General features: G+C 40.7%; 1 protein-coding gene and 1 long non-coding RNA gene across 2 annotated transcripts in view; one reads left to right on the plus strand and one right to left on the minus strand.

Moving 5' to 3' along the window:
• Nucleotides 1-23,014, minus strand: part of LOC133532641 (uncharacterized) — a 30,949-nt gene that overhangs the window by 3,047 nt on the left and 4,888 nt on the right. Inside the window, 8 exon segments of the mRNA XM_061871399.1 lie at nucleotides 7,284-7,434; nucleotides 7,522-7,574; nucleotides 12,189-12,284; nucleotides 15,612-15,620; nucleotides 19,505-19,592; nucleotides 19,594-19,632; nucleotides 21,423-21,577; nucleotides 22,429-22,596. Of these exon segments, the coding sequence (XP_061727383.1) occupies nucleotides 7,284-7,434; nucleotides 7,522-7,574; nucleotides 12,189-12,284; nucleotides 15,612-15,620; nucleotides 19,505-19,592; nucleotides 19,594-19,632; nucleotides 21,423-21,577; nucleotides 22,429-22,596 (759 nt within the window).
• LOC133532642 (uncharacterized) lies at nucleotides 7,818-13,209 on the plus strand. The gene is made up of 2 exons (XR_009801732.1): nucleotides 7,818-8,494; nucleotides 10,322-13,209. It is a non-coding gene; the product is annotated as an uncharacterized LOC133532642 (long non-coding RNA).

A 23,014-nucleotide genomic window follows, 5' to 3' on the forward strand; every position in this document is an offset into this window, starting at 1 on the left:
CTCATCAATGCGAGCAACATTAAGAAGGAGGATATATTACCAGCACTACCACGCATCTTAAAAGGTAGGGCGCTGCTCTGGTACAGAAATTACGTTGAATCATGGACCGATTGGGAACAATTCCTGCAAATATTTAAGTTGTACTACTTTCCGGCCAATCATGAAGAGGATCTCATAGCCAAAATCGTCACCAGAAAGCAAAGAGTCCAGGAGAGGTTTACCGATTACGTCACGGATATACAGACACTAATGCGCAGGTACGGAAACCTCAATGAGAGAGAAAAGTTATACCGCATCCACGAGAATATGTTACAAAGCTACAAGCTATACATCAAAAGACAAGACTACAAGACCTTACCAGAGCTATTAAGACTGGGAACCGAGTATGAAAACATAAGAAAACCCATATACGGTACAACAACGTCATTAGGAGCATGGCGATACACCGGTGACGACGCCATATTGAGTGACGACGAGCAAGCAAACAGTGAGCAAGCGACCCAAGGTAGGGACGACAGACGCCACAACAACCTGAAACCGAAACCCGAACAGGGAGAGAGTACGAGCCAAACAGTACATCCAAGGTACGACCCCAAGACCAGTTGCTGGTCCTGTGGGAAACCGGGACATAACGCAGACGCCTGCCGAGGCAGCCGTCAAATATTTTGTAGTCAGTGTGGAAAACTGGGAGTACTGAGCAGAGCATGCTGCAGAGAAGCAACCTGGAAAGGGCAGGAAAAGGTAGGAGCAGTCGACAGTCTACAGACGAGCGACAACCGCCTATACATAAATTTACGCATAATGGGAAGACGATACCGAGGCGTTATAGACACAGGCTCCACCAACTCGTACATCAATCAACAGGTATACAATGAATGTAAGAACCGCGCGTACCAGGATAAGGTAAAAACAAGAGAAATAGTACTAGCAAATGGGATCAGGACGCAAGCACACGACAACCTGTTGGTCGACATAGTAATCAAGGAGGTAACGATCCGACACTGGCTGAGAGTGTTGCCGTCAGCCACGGACATTATAATAGGGATGGACGTATTAAAGCGAGTCGGAATGTCCATACAATGGCCAGGAGAAAGCCAAGACTCAGATGACCGCGGTAATAAATATAGCCAGCGGCAACACAAAGAAACCGGAGAAGGAGAAGAAACCGTAGAAAGCACAGAAGAAAACAAGATCACACCGGAACCGCAACAGCAAAACCAGAATAGCACAACCACCGAATCCAGTCAACCGCAGCCAACCACACCGCTCACACAGGTACAACATAGAATAAAATTGAAGCAAACAGAACCCGTAAAACACAGATATTATCCACGAAATCCGAAGCAGCAAGAAATAATAAATAAACACGTGAGTGAAATGTACCGACCCTGTGTAGATTTACGTAAAATTAACCAGAAAACCGAGAAAGATGCGTACCTAATACCACAGATAAAGATACACCACATCAGAGAAAAAGCGGTTAGCAACCCGACGGAGTATAAAGAAAATGAAGGCATTTCTAGAAGGCGACCAGTTCACCGTAGGAACGGACCAGCAAGCAATACATTGCTTGAACAGCATAAAGGACCCCACAGGCCGGTTAGCCTATATCGTGTGTCGGAGCGCAACGCAAAACGAGATAGCAGACGGCCTATCCAGAAATCCAGTAAGTACAGCGAGAGGATGGTACCAGGAAAAACGGCATCAGCTGACCAGGAACCCCGACGCAAGGAGGAAAAATGTAAGCAAGAACAAGCGTCGGCCATACAAAAAGGACATTATGACAGAAATAAACGTGAATGGGCCCCGCAAGTCAATCTCGTCCTGAAAAGAAATCACAATTTATCCAGAGCAAAGCGCGACTATGCGGCAAAGTTAGCACCTCAATACGTTGGACTGTACGTAAAAAAAAAAACCAGTGATATATCTATAAAAAAAAAAACACAGTGAGGGCATCAGCCACCTTGAGAAAAGGAACATGGGATCCTTAAACGTCAATTTAGAGTAAGAAAAATACATATAGGGAGGAATAAACAAGTAAGTTATACACAAAGGGATACCCATACATTAGAAGAGCAGAATAGAATTTTTTAAAAAAGCCACGCGCACCCGCCCTACGAACGCCACCGCAAGAAGGAAAAGGGGGAAAAGAAGAATAGGTAAAAAAAAAAAATATATATATATACATAGTGTAGTGAAATAAAAATACGGTGCAGTGAAAGACAATACCAGTTTACCAGTATAAAAGTATAAACCGTGAATATAATAATAATAAAAAACCTATAAAAATTTAACAGATATTTAAAAAAAAATAACATATAAATATATAAAGTGTAGTGAAATAAATAGACAGTGCTGTAAAAGACAAAACCAATAAAAAGTATAAACCGTGAAAATAATATACGAAACAAAAGGATACAAAATAATCATATAAAATACAAAATACCTTTAAAATAAATTTATATAAGTGAGATAGTAAATGGATAAAACCATAGAAGCACATAACAATAGTAAGTAGGATACATACACTGGGTAAGTAAATAACAATTAAGTGAATTGGTAGCATTACGATAAGTGAACAACAATATAGTGGGAATAGTATAATAGTGTAAAAGCAATATAGTTACAATAAATAACTTTAAAAAACAAACGACGCGGGTAAAACAGAGAACATAGGCTAACAATAATTAAGATAGCAAGAAAATACCGGTGCGACATAAAATAAAATGCCTCAAATTAAATAAACATACAGAAAAAAGGAATACGAATACTTAGGATAAATACAAAATAATAGATAAATAGAATAGCATCCAGTAAATATTAATAAAAAGACAAAACAACAATATACGAGGAGAGGTAACATCTTTCAACCATCATGTTCTAATTCGGTGATTTTTCCCAATAGGTAAAAATCTCCAGACGGGTGACGGGACTGTGATGGCGCGCGCAGCCACGTATCACAATACCACGCCACCGCCGCGTGATCTGTCCCGAGCTACCCATCGCGCCGCATGCCGGCCGCCGAGCGACTGAGAGTCGCTGCCCCCGCCCGCGCCCCGCGAGCCGCGCACTATAAAAGCCAGCGCGGTCGCCTAGATAGCAGGCACGAACGCCACCGGAGCCACCTTGTTCGGACGCACCTGCACAGCCCTCTTGCCACTCGTACGCGCTTTTCCTGAGGAAAAGTCTCGTCGGAATGCGCCCGGTTCGCCGGAGAAGATAGCCTGCTGCCCATTGAAGCCTGAAACCGGTCGCCCAAACTGCGGAACCAGATCCTGCCCGGAGAGGAACTGCAGCTTGGACCACGGCCGGTGATGCGTCGCAAGCGGATCTCCACACCCGATTGACACCGAAGATGCACGAAGGGTCGAGGCACCCCCCCACCCCTCCGGGTCGGGCGGGTACTCGACGAAGTGGATTTTCAATCCCACCCGCAGCCGCAACGAGGAAACTCGCGACCCCCCCCCGTCCCCTCGGATAGGGTGGGTAGTTCGAAACGCGAGTTTCTCCGCACACCCGCACGAAACCCGCCTACGGAAACCAACCCCCCCGCTCGCGCGGGGTCGGTAGGTAGTACGGAAAGCGGGTTTTCGCACCCACCTACACCAACGACGTCGCAGCCAGACGCCGATTTCGACGACGAGATCGCCGAAATCACGGACGCCCCAACAACCGCTCCCGCCGACGGCTCCCCAAAGCCGTGGCACTCGGCCGACGCAGCCCCTGGACGCACCTTCTCGCCGGTCCCGCGGGAAGCTCAGCTCCGACTTGCCCCTCTCGAGCTACTGGATCGGGATCGCATCCTAGTCGCTCGACTGGCGCAAGTCGGTAACATGTCTCCAGGCATGGAGGCGTGGATGGCAGCCTACATCAGGCTGCAAGGGCACGCTCTGGGACAACGCGTAGAGCTGCTTCCAGAAGACGCCGCATTCCTCCGCTTCCTGGAGGAGAACCCGACTGTCCTAACACCTTCGGCAGTGAAGAGGAAGCCGGAGAGCAGCCCACCTGAAAAGCAAGACCCGAAGAGGGTCTGCCAGAAAATCTCGCCGCCCACAGACCCGCGACTCCGCGCCCGACCAGGAGCCGCCCCGCAGCCTGCACCCGGCCCTAAAAAGGCCACCGATTGCGACGCAACTCGCACCGAAGCCTCAGCGACGGATCCCCAGGCCCCAGGACCTAGGCCCAGCACCAGCTACTCGGACGCCGTAGCCCTCCCCTCGGGCTCAACAGTCCCGAGCACCGCAACCTCCGGCAGCAAGGCTGCCAAAAAACAAACAAAAAAAATAGAAACTGCACCCAAAAAAAATAATACAATAACTACTAAAAAGAGCAATAGTAGCGAGCAGCCTTGCGGCAACGACGGAGAGGGTACACAAAAAAAGAAAAAACTCAGATACCCCGCCATCGTTGCCGACATACTACCGAGCTGGCCGAGGGTCCTGGAGGACCTCACGCAGGAGCTCGGGGAACCGCCCTTCACTAAGCCGAAAGGGGAGGGCATCCGCTTCGAACCCCGCTCGGAGGCGGAATACCGCCTCATCATACGACACCTGACGAAGATGGAGGACGCAGCGATCGCCTCCATCGAAGAAGCAAAGAAGAAAGGGGAGACCACAGACGTCATCAAGCCGCTCTTCAACATCTACGGGCTGGAGATGGAGAAGCGGCTTAAAGTTGCCGTCAGAGGCCTCCCCGCAAAGACACCGATAACCGACCTAATGGGCGCCTTGGAGAAGCATGGACACCCCGTGGAATATGCCAAGGAGATCTGCGCGAGAGCGGGACGCCCGGGCTCATTATACTTCGTGCAGCTCGCGGGGACCGCCCGGGACCACGCGAGCATCTACGGGGTGTCAGAGCTGCTCCACATCCGAGGAGTGAAAGTGGAGGCATGGCGCGGGAAGAGGGGTCCCGCACAATGCCACCGCTGCCAGGGCTTTGGCCACTCCTCCCACGGCTGTCACCAAGAAGCTGCCTGCGTTCGCTGCGCCGAGCCCCACCGCGCGGAGCAGTGCACCAGGCCCCGCGACATGAAGGCCACCTGCAAAAACTGCAGGGGCCCCCACCCTGGGAACCACAAGAATTGCCCATCGTACAAGAAGGCCTACAGACTATGGAAAGCCGGGAAATCCTATTTCCCGGCCCCGTCCCGCCCGGGACCTCTAACCAACGCCGCGATCGAGAAGCCCACGGTGGAAGAGTCGGCGCCATCAACCCTGATGGCGCCGGCAAACCCCCCCACCCAAAGGGGGGTGTCAAGACCGCGGCAGGCGAGAGAGCCCGGGTCTCCGACGAAAAAGAAGCCAGTGCCCTCAGCCACCGCAATACAGGCAGCGCCAGCCCTACCCTCCGCTGCACCTCCACCTTCGCCGCCAACGCCGGCTCCAGCCGCCAGAACCACGCCGTCCCCCGCTGAACAAGAGGTCGATGCTCTGATCGAGCTCCTGGGCAGCCCGGAATGGCCCCGGCAGCCTTTTTAGAAGAGAAGAAAATAACAACAACAAAGCCATGATCGGCCACCGGTCGGCCATGGCCCAGAAGCCCTCGCCCTGGAAAAAGGCACAAGAAAGACCCGCCCGTTGTTACGGGCGGCGACTAGATACCGCCAAGAATCCAAAAAGGATGGAAAGGCCACTCACACCAAAGTACTTTGGTGTGAAAGAAGCAAGGATAGATAGCAGGCAGTCGCTCTCACCGCCTTCTGCTGTGAGGACCGCTGCTCTCCCGGTACGAGCCGGCGTGTTTTCAGACGCGTTAAGGCTCCCGGTCCCTAGCCACCCTACCCTTCCTGATTCCCGTAGGCCAGTTGAGCCGGCGTGTTTACAGACGCGTTAAGGCACCTGGAGTACGTACCCTTCCTGACCCCGTAGCCCAGTCGAGCCGGCGCGTTTTCAGACGCGTGAAGGCACCTGGAGTACGTACCCCTTCCCGATTCCTTATCCCGGTCGTGCCGGCGTGTTTACAGACGCGTGAGGGCACCCGGGGTATCCACCCCTATACTATCTCGCTCCCGTCACAACCACCCCTTCACTCTTAGGGGATACCGATCCCAAAACTCGCGAGTAGCTTAGGGTCCGCGCCGTCCCGTAATCCTGTTGCTATAAATTAGAATCATCCCCCGCGTCGTACCTAGCCTAGGACATCTAGATTTAAGAGGCCTTTATTTTATAATAAACCGGCATAAAAGCCCGCCGATTTGTGTTACAGTATTACCTTTGGTTTCTTTGTCTCACCCTGCACCCTCTCTCTCCTCTGAGCTAATTAGGAAACCCTTGCTCCCGTCTGGAACAAGGGAGTTGTATGAGGCCACGCCCGCCCCGGCGAACGTGACCCCATCACAGTTTACTTTTATTTAAATACCTAAAGATATAGAGTATAAGTAAGAATTTTTTGAATAATTTCGATTTAATGCGACGACCACAAAATATTCAGACTTACAAATTTAAAACGGTCCGAGTCCGGGCTAAAGTGTTCGACATATCGTATTCTATAGAAAGCATCATGTAATTATCGTTCCATCATAACACGGACCGGTTCTAGTCATAGTGTTAAATGCCAAGTATTCATAAAAAAAAATGTGTAGATGATGATGCACGGATTGATGAAGAAGATAAGGGTAGGAATAGGAATCTTGATATCGGTGGTGATGATAAAAACAAAAAAGAAGATGTGTGTATCTATGGCGATAAATCTAAGAATATACATTACGATGACAAGAGTGACGCTTACAAAAGCTATTTTAATAATTAATACAGATGATCTCAGGAGTCGTGTGATGATTAAAATTATTGCGATAGTGACAGTGAAGATGAAAATAACTTGGAGGATTTAACAACTTAAATCGCCTTTAAGAGCTTACCCTCTGTCGAAAACCTCGGCCAATGGACATATGTATGGAAGGTAGAGTTAAGGAATAGAATCTCCATATGCCAAAATGTGTCCGACAAAAAACCATATAGTTGCGCTACAATACCTAGAATACTTGAGAAAAAAATCTAATCATATACAGCGCACTTCACTCCGTTAATAACGGCTAGGTTCTTAGCTACTCTAGAGAGATTTGGAACTATTATTTATAGCTGACAGCTGGACACATTTGCAGCAGTTCTGCCTATGGAGATTCTATTCCTTGCCTCTACCTTCCATAGACATATGTATTGTATGGACTGACGTTTATCTGACATAGCTATTGGTACGTTACGTACAAATAGCCATTTGACGTGCCCCTCCCCCGCAGTTATTAAATCGTCCAAGGAAAATACTGTTAATTCAAAAGAACTCACTTAAAGACAAGAACTTCATAGGAGTCGGTTTGTTGTTGATGTTGATGATGGCGAAGAATGTCCCGAAGAACTTGGGGGAAAACTCCTCAAAGGACAGCGTTATTGTAATGCTGGAGGTCCCGATCTTCGCGGAGAAGTCGTTTTGGCTGATCTGTGAAAAGATTAAGTTGAATAATTTGCCGGTCTCAGCCTAGTCGGTTGTGACCCCGCCTACGAAGTAAGAGGTTCAAATACTCACCTTTCTCGATTTTCCCTTGCCGCTTTTGACTTGGATTTTTTCGAGGCTAAAACCTAGACAAAAATAGGTATTAGGTAAATAAGCGAAATTAAATATCTCAACATTAAGTATCTTTTAGAACTAAATTAAATCATGTTTTCTGTAAAAGTCGCAATATTTTGTGAAACTAAGCCGACCGTCTCTAAGTTTGACCAGAAATACATTATTAAAATCCGCTGAGTTCTTCATGGCTACGTGGTATATATACAACCCAATGAGCATTCCATTTTTTACCACATAGGTATATCCCATCAAAAACATGAATGTGAAATGAGAGCCAAGTTCAATATGAACTACAGGTATATGTGTTGTTGACTTCGCCGACAAATGAATTGAGATTTCTGTGTAGAAAATTTTTTTTAGTATGGATTTATTTTACTTGTGGTGCATTCAAGTTCAAGATTTAACGCACATGTTTTATTATATTGGCTTATGTTGTTTTTCACTAATTTGGTTTGTTGGTAAAAAATTGCCAAGTCACATCTTGAACTTGAATTAAATCCCAAGTAAAATAAATGCAGTAAGTAGTAAAAATATTTTCTACACAGAACTTGGCACCCATGATCTCAATTCTTTTGTCGGTGAAGTCAACAACAATGCATACTCGATTACTCGTACTTCATATTGAACTTGGCTTTCATTTAACTCCACAATACATCAACAATATTTAAAACAAAACTATTTACTGTAATGCTTCACAGTTCTCATTTAATATTTATGTTTTTGATAGTATACAACCCTTATCGAGCTTGTTTACAATAAACTTTATCACTATAAATACAAGTAAGTGCTCAAGGCTCATCATTCTCTTCCGATTGTATCTCAGGTTCAGATGTTCGACGAAGGTGTATAAAAGGTCACTTCACAAGTACTGTTTCTATTATGTGATTTATGTGAAAATATTCAACGATGACCACTCTGCGTACAATTCTTGGTAAGTTCCTACTTAAATCCGTACTTTTATTATGATTGCAAAAGTAACTCTGTTACTGCTTCCCACAGTACCTAATGTGGCCGCGAACGTCACTCATTTTATCAAGGAATTGACAGATACATTAGTACAGCACGTAGCAGTAAATAACGTCGAAGGCCGATATGTCATGCTCGCTTCAAAGTGTTTGCTTACGGTGGCGTTGTTGATCGGGTCGCCACTTTCCCGAAGGTTGAGGGAGGCGATGGCTGAGATTGAGATACGCGTCATACTCGTGAACGGGTGCTGTTTGTGGAGACTGATCGGTTTAAGCTAACACGGGCTACATGATATGTTACTATTTAACTTTACTTTTGAGTGGCATTAGCGTGAGACACTTCATTCGGTTCTTGTTAATTACTTATATAAGAATTCAAGTCTTGGAGACCTTTTACATCTCTAATGATACTTTTATTCTTTCTTTATTTCTGCTATAATAGTTATTTACGATACAAGTGCAGACAATAGGAAATTCGCTACGAGTGGTGATAAATTAAAACATGACCGAAGGGAGTGTTTTAAATCGACACGAGTTGCGAATTACCTATTTGCACGTGTATCATACAACGTTTTGTAGTACATATGGCTCTTTAAAGTTTCAACATATGCACTGAAAATGCTCATTCCCGCACGTGTGCGAGAAAGTAGCACCATATGTACTGTAATATATAAATTAATACGATTATCAAATAATAGTCACACGTTGGTCACACTCACACCTAAACGAATAAGTATTCGAGATGATTTTAGATCACAGTCGGAAGCTTTTTGACAATGTAAAGTAGAGAATTTGAAATAGAAGCGGATTGTGAAAGTAAACTTTGTAGCCATAGTAGATTTACTGCCATCTTTCGACACATAATTAAAACTTTTAGAATGCCATTTGACAATAGCGATAAAAGCTTGTATAAAAAATGCAAATTTGCCAAAAACTTATTACTTGTGAAATTATACAATTTGGGCAGCCCAGCTGAGTTATATGCTACACCATTTTATACTATACATAGGTATATTACTATAGCTTAATTTTGGTAAAAGTTTTTCAATGATATAAGTACCGGTCGTAATTTGGGCGCAACTGAAATGAGTCGCCGGCGTCGTCGCGCTCCCATACTAAATTTCTATGGGAGCGCTTAATGTGTGTGGTGACCTCGATTGTCTTATGTATTCTGTCAATAATCTAGTTGAGCGCAAAACCTTTCGATTATTTTAAAACCGGGTTGTAGGAGAACATTTCTATCAAGTTCTTGTCAGATTAATCGGTTAAGAACAATAAAACCAGTTTCTTCCTATGTGTCTTTGTTTACGTGGCACACCACCGGACTGGCCGGCCGTCTTGTCACTCGTCGGTAATCCGGTTTATTTAGGTTACAATAAAGTTCTTAATAGGTTACGATAAAGTAAAACGCTTCTTAGCAATAACACCGCCTGTTGTTAACTATCTTAAAGAGTTTTTTAATTTCCTGTCTATTTTTAACTGTATGGTGCACAAGAAAGAATATTTACTTACTTATTATTGATTTAACAGCATTTTGTTTTATACAATTACCATTACAAAAAGTGCATGCAGAAAAAACGCAAACAAAAAATACAATCAAAAATAGAACATACAGGAAGGACATGCGTATTTTTTATGCTAGGGAATATGCTAGTCAGTTTGCTCTGGCTCCTACACTAGGCTCAGCCTGTCTCGTATTATTTACTTATTATTTATTAAGCACTTATTTACCGCTATTTTTAAAACAGGTTGCCAGCCTTGATTACTTACCTATATTTGTTTACCTTACACAGGTGTCGCGTCTGTGATGATGCTCGCCTTACTCCCAGCTAGCGGCTTCGAGATCATGTTAAGATTCATCCCCGACTACGTTACCTGGGAGAAGTGCAAAACGCCTGGCTTCTACCAAGGCAGAAGGATCCTCACACCACAAGACGTCAACGCCACAATACTTAACATCTTTGAATGTGAAACGAGTTTAACAGAAATAAAGTCAAACGATTTCAATGGCCTACCAAACTTAGCTCAAATCTTCTTGCAAAATAATGACATCACGCGCGTAGACCCGAGCGCTTTTCAGACAGTACCCAACTTAATGACTCTAGATTTATCTAACAACAAGTTGCGTGAGCCACCCCTATTTGAGTACACTTTCCGACTGTTAGTGCTTAAATTGAGGTCTAATAAAATCACTGGACTTCACAACCCAAGAACTTTCTCTGCTTGTGCAGGATTATATACACTTGATTTATCAGGAAATTTAATCGAGTATATACACCCGGAAATCTTCAGACCATTAAAAGTGTTAATGGAATTACATTTAAACAACAATAAAATAGCGTTTATTCCAAGCAATTTGTTCATTAGTAATCTTTGGATGCTTTATCTACATGACAATAGATTTGCTTTTCTGCCAGCGGATTTCGTGTCCGGTCTGAATAACGCTCATGATTTAGATCTACTTTCTTTGTACAACAATCCGTGGAAATGTGAGTGTTTGCTTGAGGTACTGGCAGAAATACGGATACAGAGAGGTAGGCACTTATTGATTGGGCATTTTGGAGACCCGATAAAGTGCATATTCAATGGTATGAAACCGTGTTACAGAGCCACTCCGGCTTTAATGAAATAAAACTGAAGATTGGTTATTTAATTTTGTTCTTGCAGACGTATGTTAAATATGTTTTTTTATATTTTATTTACCATGGCGGGATGCCACTTGAAACTGCACAAAGAGAACCATAATGTTGATATTGTTTATTTATTTTATTTTTTATTTTATTTTATTGATAAAAATGTTTACATGACATTACAGTTGAACCAATGCGTCACGAAACTTAAACTAACTAATAATTATAAGTATTAACAATTATAAAACAATAATGGCACATTAACAAATTAAATTGGGACAGTTGAGCACCTAGCATCCATCAGCAGTTTAACAATTGCTTTACGAGCTCTGCTCTTCAAAGCCAGCGTGTGGTCAAATAATAACACAAATTATACAATACTATTTAAACTTTTTTTTCTATTTAAACTGTTTTTATTAGTATAAAAATAAATAAATAAAAAATTTCTTTCGGGCAAAAATAAAAACTAAAAACATGTATTTATTTCAAAAGGATCAATACTGGACAGTTACATGTAAGACACGACGCCGCAAAAAAAGTTTGCCGGATATCTTTTGTTGTCACTTCTTGTATTGTTGACTGTTTCAACTGGAAGCCCGCCATGGTAAATGAAATGGGGTATAGGTACAATATACGCTAATCAACGAACTGAATAATTTTCGGATAATAATAATAATGAACTTCACAGAACTTATTTTTATAGTTATTCAAAACATGATACTGTATCAGTTTTAAGAATGCAGGTCATTAGGTTGTCAATTTTATCATGCTAGCATACTTAAGACGGTAGATTATAATTAATGGGCGGCTGGCGGATGCAAATTACGTCAAAATAATGTAGGACGATATGGATATGGATACGACTGCAATCGATTTAAATAAAAATAAAATTTGCACGCCGTAAGTCCGCAGAATTGTGCTGGACTAATTTTTCGATGTAACATTGTGTTAACCATAATTCTAGCAAGATACAAACGATTGTCAGGCTACGCACCCAGATGACTGAAATAGATATTTTCATTTGACTTACTAGGACTCCGCCTTCCGCCATGAGGTATGATGATGGTTCGCGGGCTGCTCGTGTAGGACGGCATGCTCGGATGTACGTATTCATCTATGCTGTCCTCTGTCAACATTTTATAATATTTGTATGATTATTCATAAGTGCTTGTTGACCTACTCGAATAAATAATATTTTGAATCTTGATTCTATAAACATATTATAGGCCATTCCAAACGGGAAATTTTTACGCCAATCTGATAAAATTGTGATCAAATCAGGTGGTGTGGACGCATACTCCAATTTGGCTCAACGATTCCACTTTATTCCATTGTATGATTATGACCGATAAAATGTGCCATTATCAAGCAAAATAGTACTTATTGACCGTTGTAATAACTCAAGACACGAGTGTCTTGGTTTTTAAGACAAAACAAGACAATTTTATAATTTTATCTCCCTTAATTTTAGACGCTTAATACCCGAAAATATGGAACAAATTCTGGTCGTTTACTTTAACAATAGTAAATGGGACATTCACGAAGAAAAAATTGGGATGAGTAAAATTATAAAATTGTTTTGTCTTGTCTTAAAAACGAAGAAGAGTACATTGAGTTTTTATTTATTATTTTTACTCTTAATAAAAACGTATTTTCACAAGTAAACCCTTGAGTGATTACTCGTATATAGAACTAGCATCGACAGTCGAGTTTATCGATACAGGAACTCCCTACTTGTCAAACAATTTTGCCCCAAGGATTCATATGTCTGTGGATAAGCCTCGGTTGAGTCGCTAAAAAGAGGATTAAGAAGACCAGGAGTGCTCACTCCAGAGCTCTCCTGAGAACCGGAGCTCTATTTTCAACTCCTACGCTACGCGCCCCTCTACTCTGGTTATAATATTAGCTGAAAATCGTTGAGCATTAGAGTTTCTGTTTGCCGCGACCTCTATTGTCGAGTAGCAGTACTGAGAGTTCCGCTACTTGACGCTAGATGTAGACTACGAATATAATAATATTTTTGGTAATAAAACCGTTGTATGGAGTGAGCACTCTTGGTCTTCTTAATTCTCTTTGGTCGCCCGAAGCAGTGGATTTTCCATGATTCCTTTATTTCGTTTAGTGCCATTTTTAGTACAAATCAAGTTTATATAAAATTAGTTCAATTCCATTGCCTGAATATAACTGATTAAGTCAACTTACCGGGTATAGCTGAAATCAAAACAAAAACAAAATTAATTAGATATTTTTTCTTCGAAGAAGCTAGGTAGTTCATACTTTACCTGATAGAAAACAGTGAACAAAACGACATGTCACACAAGATTTTTTTTATACTACGTCGGTGGCAAACAAGCCTGATGGTAAGCAGTCTATGTACGCCTGTAACTCCAGAGGAGGTCTAACAACCCTCCCTCCCCTCGTTGAGCTCTGGCAAAGTTATTTGCAACTTGCAGAGCCCTTGGCTCTACAACAGAACTACACAAACAGTTTTTGAACCCAATCATTAAGACGAAAGAGGAGACTCGCGCGAAATATAATGGCCACGGACAAGGGCGGATCCACCGTTGTGGGCACGATGGGCATGCCCACAACCCTAATAGGGTGCCCTATTAATTCCCCGAGTAAAATTATGCCGATTTTTGTTTCGCAGATGCTATGGCAGAGGAATCTTTGTAAAAAATTCATTACACAGAGTAGTTAGTTGGCATAACATTGAAACGCGGATTTACTTTTAGTAAATTGATAGTTTGATAACTGTCACGCTTACCCAAGTCGAAAACAGATCATCTGGTGTTAATTAGAAATTCTCGCCACCACGAGTCCTAATTATTTGTAAAAAATAAAGATTATTTACTTTTAGCTTATGGAGTCTTAGAAATCTTCAACATTCACAAATATTAGTACAATATTTAAAAATAATCCCAGCTTTTAATTTACAGCTGTAGGAGTTTTTTTAGCGTAGTTAGTGTAGCGTTTATCTATGTATAAAAAGTGCTCGATAGACATAAATCGTTTGCGATTTTCGATATATTTCCGATCCGAATGTTGTAAGTACCTACCGCAATTGCTAAATTACTAATTTAACTGTTAGTTACAGTTTAATTAAATTGTCACTTTATTTGAAAATAACTTTAGTCTAGTCAGCAAGTTCAAATTGTTGAAAAATTTAGATACTGCTTCTAAAAATACATGTGGTACCTCATTAGATTCGGAATAAGTAATGTCTAGAAAAATGTATTCGAAGCGTATATTAGCATTAGCACATACACAATTGCAAAAGTTAAAAAAAAAATATTAATGAAAAAATATGGTATTTAGTTTTTAGTCGAATCTTATAAACTATAATACATTTAAGAAATGAAAATAAAATATTCCTAAAGAAGTGGAAATTTCCAATAAAAAAAAATCCCAAGTACTATAACTCTATTCATTGTAGTTTTCATTTACCGTTGAAAATAGCCATGAGTTAGAGAATAATTTATTAAAAAAAAATCTCGTTCTCGTTCGTTCGTTACGTCATCATCGTAAATGTAAACAAAAAAAATGTTCAAATAATTGGCGTAAATTATATTTCGGTGCTCTTCTTATACACATAATAAGCAATATCTGGCTATAAAAATAAATAAAAAACACTTTGGTTATAATATTGTTTTATATTTAACAATTTTACCCTGATTTTTAACTTTTTGTCAATTTTCACTATTATTCTGAAATTTTACACAAAGAATTAATTTTATAAAAATTTTTGTGACGTGATCTTGTTAAGTGTATAAATAAGATGGGCTCCACGAAGCGAAATAATTTTACGCCAAAAAAGTGTTAATTAATTGAAATTGAAAAATCAACCTTTAAAATAATATTTAATGTTACTTACTTACTCGCTTTTCCACGCCGCGCGCGCATCCCGAAAATGAGGCGCAGAGGGCTATTTTTAACGTTAAATTAAAACTATAACGAATAGAGCACAGCACAGCGGATGTCATTCCAGATCTAGAGCAGAGCCCAACTGGGGAAGTACCTCCACCTTACAGAAAATCGCAGCCAAATAACACTAGACCCTACTCATAGTGTTGTGTTCCTGCCGGTGAGTAAGGTTGCCAGAGCTCAACGAGGGTGGGAGGGGGTTAGGGTCGGCAACGCGCATGTAACTCCTCTGGAGTTGCAGACGTACATAGGCTACGGATACTGCTTACCATCAGGCAGGCCGTATGCTTGTTTGCCACCGACGTAGTATAAAAAAAAAATAGAGGTTATAGTACCTAGAGTTGGATTTTTTATTGGAAATTTTTCTCTTCTTTATAGTATTTTTCAAACGGGAAGGGTACGCTGATAGATATCATCTCCATACAATTTATATCCTAAAAGCTCCAAATCTCGCAAAATTGTATTGAGATGACAAACAATTTTGCGAGAATGAGAATCTATCAGCATACCCTTCCTGTTTGAAAAATACTATAGGAATCTTTTGTTTTCATTTGTTAAACGTTAATAGTTCATGAGATATTGACAAAAAACAAAATACCATATTTTTTATAACTTTTGAATTTTTTTGTGCTGATAAACGATTAGAATTCGAATTCCTTTTTTCTAGAAATTGTTTCAATTTCAATGAGGTATTTTTCAAGTATTTTTATTTCTATTTTTGACCATTTTGAACTTGTCGACTAGACTACTCAACGAAATATTTAAAAAATGTATAAAATATAAAAAAAAGTTATCTACTAATGGTTCCTTAAACGAAAAGATTACTGCCAAATGAAATTCATACAATAATTGTTCTGCCAGTGTTCTGCTAATTAACACAAAAGCGAATTGAACGGTATGTGAACCAAGACTAGCAAATGTCGACTAAAAGTTAGATCTACGAATAAATCCCTCTATGAAACGTTGACCTGCGAAACGTTGTCTGAGAATCGAGTATCTGCGAAAAATTGATAAAGTAGCCCCCTAATAGCCTTGTGACGTCACACTTTCAGTCTATTGAGATCGGTAGTACGATCGTTTAAGACATGCAAGAGTCATGATTGTTCATGAACGAGTTCGGACTCCGACTCGCACTTGACCGATTTTCGGGTGGCTGTGCTGTGACCACAACCTTTTTTGAGGGCTGGATCCGCGCCTGGCCACGGACCTGTTTATATTTTATTTCTACATATGAAACTATTGGTCTATTTTTTGTCTATAAGCTTTGATCAAAAATTTTGTGACTGTTTGTTTCTAAATAAATAGAAAAAAATAATAATTTTCAATAATGTTAATATCCAGAGAGGCAAATGGGGACTACGTTTGTATGGAATTTCTCCTTCCCCTTTCCTCTTAATCACAAAAATACTGATACAATAACTAGTAGAAAGAAACTTACGTGGTACAATTTCTGAAAATTAGTACATTATAGTTTATTAGTACATTATGTATTTAACTATTTATGTATAGTTTACTAATATTATTCTCATTTCATTTAATATCTTAGATTAGGATTTTTTTATAATATGGACATAAAAGTAAAATATAAAAACACTTACAAAACAATACAAAAGATATAAACACATTATAAAAAAAGCGGCCAAGTGCGAGTCGGACTCGCCCATGAAGGGTTCCGTACCATTTATGACGTATAAAAAAAACTACTTACTAGATCTGGTTCAAACTAATTTTCGTTGGAAGTTTGCATGGTAATGTATATCATATATTTTTTTTAGATTTTTCATTCCGTTATTTTAGAAGTTACAGGGGGGGGGACACACTTTTTTTCACTTTGAAAGTGTCTCTCGCGCAAACTATTCAGTTTAGAAAAAAATTATATTAGAAACCTAAATATCATTTTTGAAGACCTATCCTTAGATACCCCACACGTATAGGTTTGATGAAAAAAAATTTTTTTTTTAATTTTTATGACGTATAAAAAAAAAAACTACTAACTAGATCTCGTTCGAACCAATTTTCGGTGAAAGTTTGCATGACAATGTATATCATATATTTTTTTTAGATTTTTCATTCTGTTATTTTAGAAGTTACGGGGGGGGGGACACACTTTTTACCACTTTGGAAGTGTCTCTCGCGCAAACTATTCAGTTTAGAAAAAAATGATATTAGAAACCTCAATATCATTTTCAAAGACCTATCCATAGATACCCCACACGTATGGGTTTGATAAAAAAAGTTTTTTTGAGTTTCAGTTCTAAGTATGGGGAACCCCCAAAATTTTCTTTATTTTTTTATTTTTGTGTAAACATCATAATGCGGTTCATAGAATACATCTACTTACCAAGTTTGAACAGTATAGCTCTAATAGTTTCGGAAAAAAGTGGCTGTGACAGAATCGGACAGACAGACGGACATGACGAATCTATAAGGGTTCCGTTTTTTGCCATTTGGCTACGGAACCCTAAAAAACCTAACCTAGGGTGCCGCCAGCAGCGGGGCAAGGCCCAAGCTGCCGGTGGTCAGGGCCGCAGGGAGAGGAACCGCCGGACTATGCGCGCCGTGCTCAAGATCACACCGATTAATATAATTATTTATATGAAAATCAAAATATAACTCACCGTCTTCTGTAATGTTTAAAATATTTATTAATAAAAGAATAAAGTAGTTACTAAAATAGGTTTCTCGTTATACCTATTCAAATTTTATTAGTTTTAAAACATGTCGTAAGAGTTAAAATAAAAAGGCCAAAATGTTTCATTGTGTTCATTAATTAAGAGAATTATTAATTTACATATAATTTTCATTTACTTACTCTCGTAATCTAAAAGCAAAAAAGAAACATTTTAATATACATATTCACAAAAAAAACACGAAAGCCAGATGAAAAATAGAATTCTAAAAATATTTTGATTGCACTAACCCTCAAATGCTGCAAGAAATGTTGAAATATTAGTTTCTCTGATCTAACATTAAAAAAAAAACTTTATTACAAGTAAAAATATAAAAAAACTAGTGTGTTTACTTACTGTCAGCTAAAAAAAATAGTCAGATAATTAGTATATTTCTTTTAATTTTACGTAACAACACCCCACGACATGGGTTTGAAGCGAAGAATAATTCTACCTACACAAAATTTTACTAGTTATTTTAAAACTTTGTCGGCTTAAATAATTCATATGTTTATACAAAATTAAAGCTTTATAAAGTCAGACCAAGACAAGTGTGCAACGATTTTGATAGCACACGCAGTGCCAGTGTTATTTTAAACGTCAAAATTCTATGAAATTAAAACGTGTAAATAACACTTGCTAATACACTGGACTCCGAATACACAGGACTGCACGCTGCGCTAACGTATCCATATAAGCTCGAGTCAACTTGGAAAAGGAACTTAGACTGTCCACCATCTTCAACGGGTACCGAGGTACTTCTGTCACATAGCTCGCAGAGACCCTAGCAAATTGGAGATATTGTGGTGAATGGAAAGATGGACGGCAGACGGCCTAGAGGACCAAGTCCAACGAGATGGTGAGACCAAATATCCGCCCAGATGGACATCGCACTAAGAAACGCTTTCCACAAAGCATCCGATTGGGAGAAGTGGAGAGCTGCCATAGGGAAAATTAGCAAGCGGACCGCAGCGGTGAGGGACCGACTTAGAAGAAGAGAGAACACTTTGCACACATGTCTTCATGTCTAGCTCTTATGGCCATGGCTAATCCACAGACGGGACAGGCAGGCAGCCGAAATTGTGAAACTATAATTGTAAACTACATAACTTAGCCAGTTTTAAGAAGATTAGTTATTTAGGTACTTACGAGCATCGGCTGTAACAAACAAATACAGATCGAATAAGTTTATTTACCTTAATTTCTACTTTATTTTATTCCATTTGCCAAATATGTAAATATAAAACAATGTTTTCAAGGCGAGGGCAGGGCGAAGATGTAGGTGATCTATGGGTGCCTAGCCAAGGTGACAATCGCATGCGCTACGACAACAAAACGCTTTGTGTCTCTCTATCACTCTTGCATATCAGTGCGACAGTGACAGTTGCGTTTCGTTCGCTACGGAGCGTAAACGATTAGCAGGTTAGCTACGCACCCAGACCAGTTGTCGCGCACCTCTCGGTTCGCTGTAATGTTGTATATTATTGTACTCAAGCCACAGCTGCCGTCATGTCAGATAAAGGCAAACAGAAGATTTAACCGATCTGGCATGCGTTCCAGTGGTCGCACACCTCTCGGTCCGTACTTGTCTGTTGTGAATTGTACATATTTTCTTCACACCACAAATCGCTGGCAGGGGCCGCCACGTCAGGTGAGGGCAAACTGAACATGTAACTGATCTGGCGCGGGTTCCAGTGGCCGTACAGCTCTTGGTCCATTGTACTGTTGTATATATTGCTGTTGTTATACTTACGCCACAACTCGCTGGCAGGGGTCGCCATGTCAGGTGAGGGTAAACTGAAGATGTAGCCGATTTGACAGGGGTTCCAGTGGTCGCACACCCTCCCGGTCTGGGTCCAGCTCTGTCACGTACTTGTAGGTCTGTTGATAGGACAATAGTTTGTCATTAACATCTGTTTAACGTAAACGCTTACCCCCTTATTCATAAACGTGAACTAAAGTTGCGATGCCGCTCATCATCATACCAATCGGAAAGGGACAAACGATGATTAGCGGCATCGTAACTTTAGTACACGTTTATGAATAAGGGGGTTAATTTTTTCTAGAATTCAGCATTTGTATAAAGTAGTATCTAAATCTCGTGAGTAAATTTTAATATGATGCATATTTTATGTTTAAAGTATAGTTAGTATTTGTACGCCACTTTTGGCAGAGCATGGTGAGACTACGAAACCTATGTAAGAATTGTAAGATCGATCATTGTATCTGTGTTTTCACAAATAAATAATCTCTCTCTCTCTCTCTCTCTCTCTCTCTCTCTCTCTCTCTCTCCTGCCCTGTGCTTCAACATCATCATCAGCCGTTAATCACCTTGTGCCTGTTGACGTACCACAAGTGTTATTTTTAGCTAAGCCACTAGATTACAGACCTGTTGGAGTATTAGTCAAGCAGTGAAAGGAAATAAAACCATGTCAAGTTTAAGTTTCTAATTTAGGCCAACAGGTGACAGGTCCTCCAATAATCCCCTATAGCGGACGTTGCGAGATGCCAAGGCGTGTATATCATTGATGAATATCTTGGGAATATTTTCTACAGTCGTATCATAAGTTTGTTAATTCATTTGATACTGTTGATAGAAGCAGCCTGAGAGTTGTGAGCTTTCTTCTTCGTCACACTCTTAACAGAGTGGACGTGGCTTTTATGCAAATTTTTGAGCAACTCAACACTTCACCATTCCGCCCGTAGAGCTGCTTTCCGTGAGCTTTCGTTTACTGTGGCCTTGATTTGGTTGGTACATCTCATTGACGATTTTCCTCTAACCTTGCCATCTCCCATTCTTCCTTGCACACCCAGACGCTCTATGGATGTTGCGTCTCACCGAGACACGTGTCCAAAGAAGTGGAGGATCTGAGTTTTGACCGTGGAAAGCAAAAGCTCTTTAATGCCAAGCTCCTCAAGAATAATTGAGACGTTGGTCCGGAACTCAGTCCATGATATAAACCAGCACTCGTCTTTTTTCCCCCCCTTTTTTCCGACCCGTCCCCCTCTTCACGAACTAAAACCGGTCATTTCGTATTCTGGAGACCATGAGGAATACATCCATACCAGTTTTAGGTATTTAGAAGAGATGTCTAGGAAAATCGTGAAGGAGACGACTTCTGGTTAATTTGACTATAGACTATCTCCAGCCCCACATATCTAATGCAATAACTTTCTGTTCTTCGGGAGCTTTAGTCCCGCCTAAGAAGTGATTTTCTCGATTTTATGTTTATTAAAAAAATATATTTCGTTAGCAATCGTGCTGTGTTCCTGTTGGATATGTAGTTATTTTGTATATGCCTTTGCACCTAATGCATCATATAGTATTTAGTTATGTTTCTAGGGTCAGCTACTTCTTTAAAGTCTTGCCGTCATGTACCATTTCGTATGTATCTCTCTCACTTACTTAAAGGTGAGCTGGAAGAGATCCCTTAAGGGGATAAGTTCGCCTTTGTACTCATTTACTGTATTATTTCTGTGTTATGTCCTACATGTTTTGTGCAATAAAGTGTTTACTACTACTAATACTACAAACGTTTGTGATTCACGCCTATATCAAATTTTGGGCATTACTTTCAAACAAAATAGAATACCTACTTACCGATTGTGCTCTTAAGCGAATCAATCACTAGTATTTGCCCCAATATTTTGGAGTTTTTTTTTGCACTCACCCGATCCGGATAATACCGGTAGTGCACCACGACATCCTCAGTGTCTTCCAGCGAACATTTGGTGGTGGTGTAGTTGAAAGAAGTGCGTTCAATGGGCGCGCAGCCGTACACGGTGGTACCGTTGCGGGGTAGATCTGGTCCTTCGATCTTGTGACCTGAGAAGGAAATATGGTTGAAATCTGCATTTTATTGGCGTTATTCAAATATATGGCCGTCAAATCTAAAATGTCGTTATTAATAATCTCCGTACCTTTCCGTCACATTGTGTCTTTCCAGAGGCAACAAATAAATAAATATTGGACGTTCTTACACAAATTGACTAAGCCCCACAGTAAGCTCAAGAAGGTTTGTGTTGTGGATACTCGGACAACGTTAAACACAGGGTGTTTGGAACATGACCCGTAAAATTTTTTTGGGGTGTAGGTCGTGTTTTCTTTCTGGGAACCTTGGTCCTAGAAGCCACGATTTTTATAATTTTTTTATTAAATTATCCAAAATCTGATATTCGAAGCCCCATAACTTCTTTTTGTGTATGGTTTTAAATGCATAATTTGTTTCATTGTCTTACGTTATGTGTCTACTTCCAAATACTAGTTTTTTGCATTTAAAACCATACAAAAAAGGAAATTATGGGGCTTCAAATATCAGATTTTGGGTAATTTAGGAAAAACATTTAAGAAATCGTATCTCCAGAACCGTGGCTCCTAGGCCCAAAGTTCCAAGGACGGAAAGGAAGGAAATGAAACCAGCCAGGACAGTATGATGAAAAGCTTAAATATATAGAAAACATCCATGACTTAAGAACAAATATCCGGGCTCATCACACGAATAAATGCCCTTACCGGGATTCGAACCCAGGACCATCGGCTTCATAGGCAGGGTCACCCACTAGGCTAGACCGGTCGTCAAAATAAAAATAAATAGAAGACTACCGTTTAGTTCGCTACGGCGTAAACCCGTTACACACCCTGGACACATATGTATTATTTAGAGTACGACTACTTACGGTTACAGAAGAAGTATTTATTCTCGGCGTTATAAAGCTCTTTATCCTCAGCGCTGAGACACGCGTCGTACATGATCTGGGACGGCGTGATGTCGTCCTCGCACAGGAGCACGCCCGAACCGTCTGGCTCCTTCGGCGCGCGGTTCGCCGGGCATCGGTACATTAGACCTGGAAATATTTATCGTGTGAGTTTGATAACAAAAAGTTTAAATTTTAAAATCCCCAACAAAAGTTGTCAGGAAGTGATTGCTTTTTATTGGTATTTAGGGTTATCAAAGGTTGGCAACGCATAAGTGGCTCATCTGATGTTGCTTATGTCCATGGGCGGCGATGATTGCTTCACATCAGGCGGCTCGTCTGGTCCTTTGCTGCCTATTACTCAAAAAATATTAAAAAAACGGCCGAGTGCAAGTCGGACTCGCCCATGAAGGGTTCCGTGCCATTTATAACGTATTAAAAAAAACTACTTACTAAGATCTCGATCAAACCAATTTTCCGTGGAAGTTTGCATGGTAATGTACATCATATATTTTTTAGTTTTATCATTCTATTATTTTAGAAGTTACAGGGGAGGGACACATTTTAC

Source organism: Cydia pomonella, chromosome 27 (genome assembly GCF_033807575.1).
Source record: "Cydia pomonella isolate Wapato2018A chromosome 27, ilCydPomo1, whole genome shotgun sequence".
Classification (NCBI taxonomy): Eukaryota; Metazoa; Arthropoda; class Insecta; order Lepidoptera; family Tortricidae; genus Cydia; species Cydia pomonella.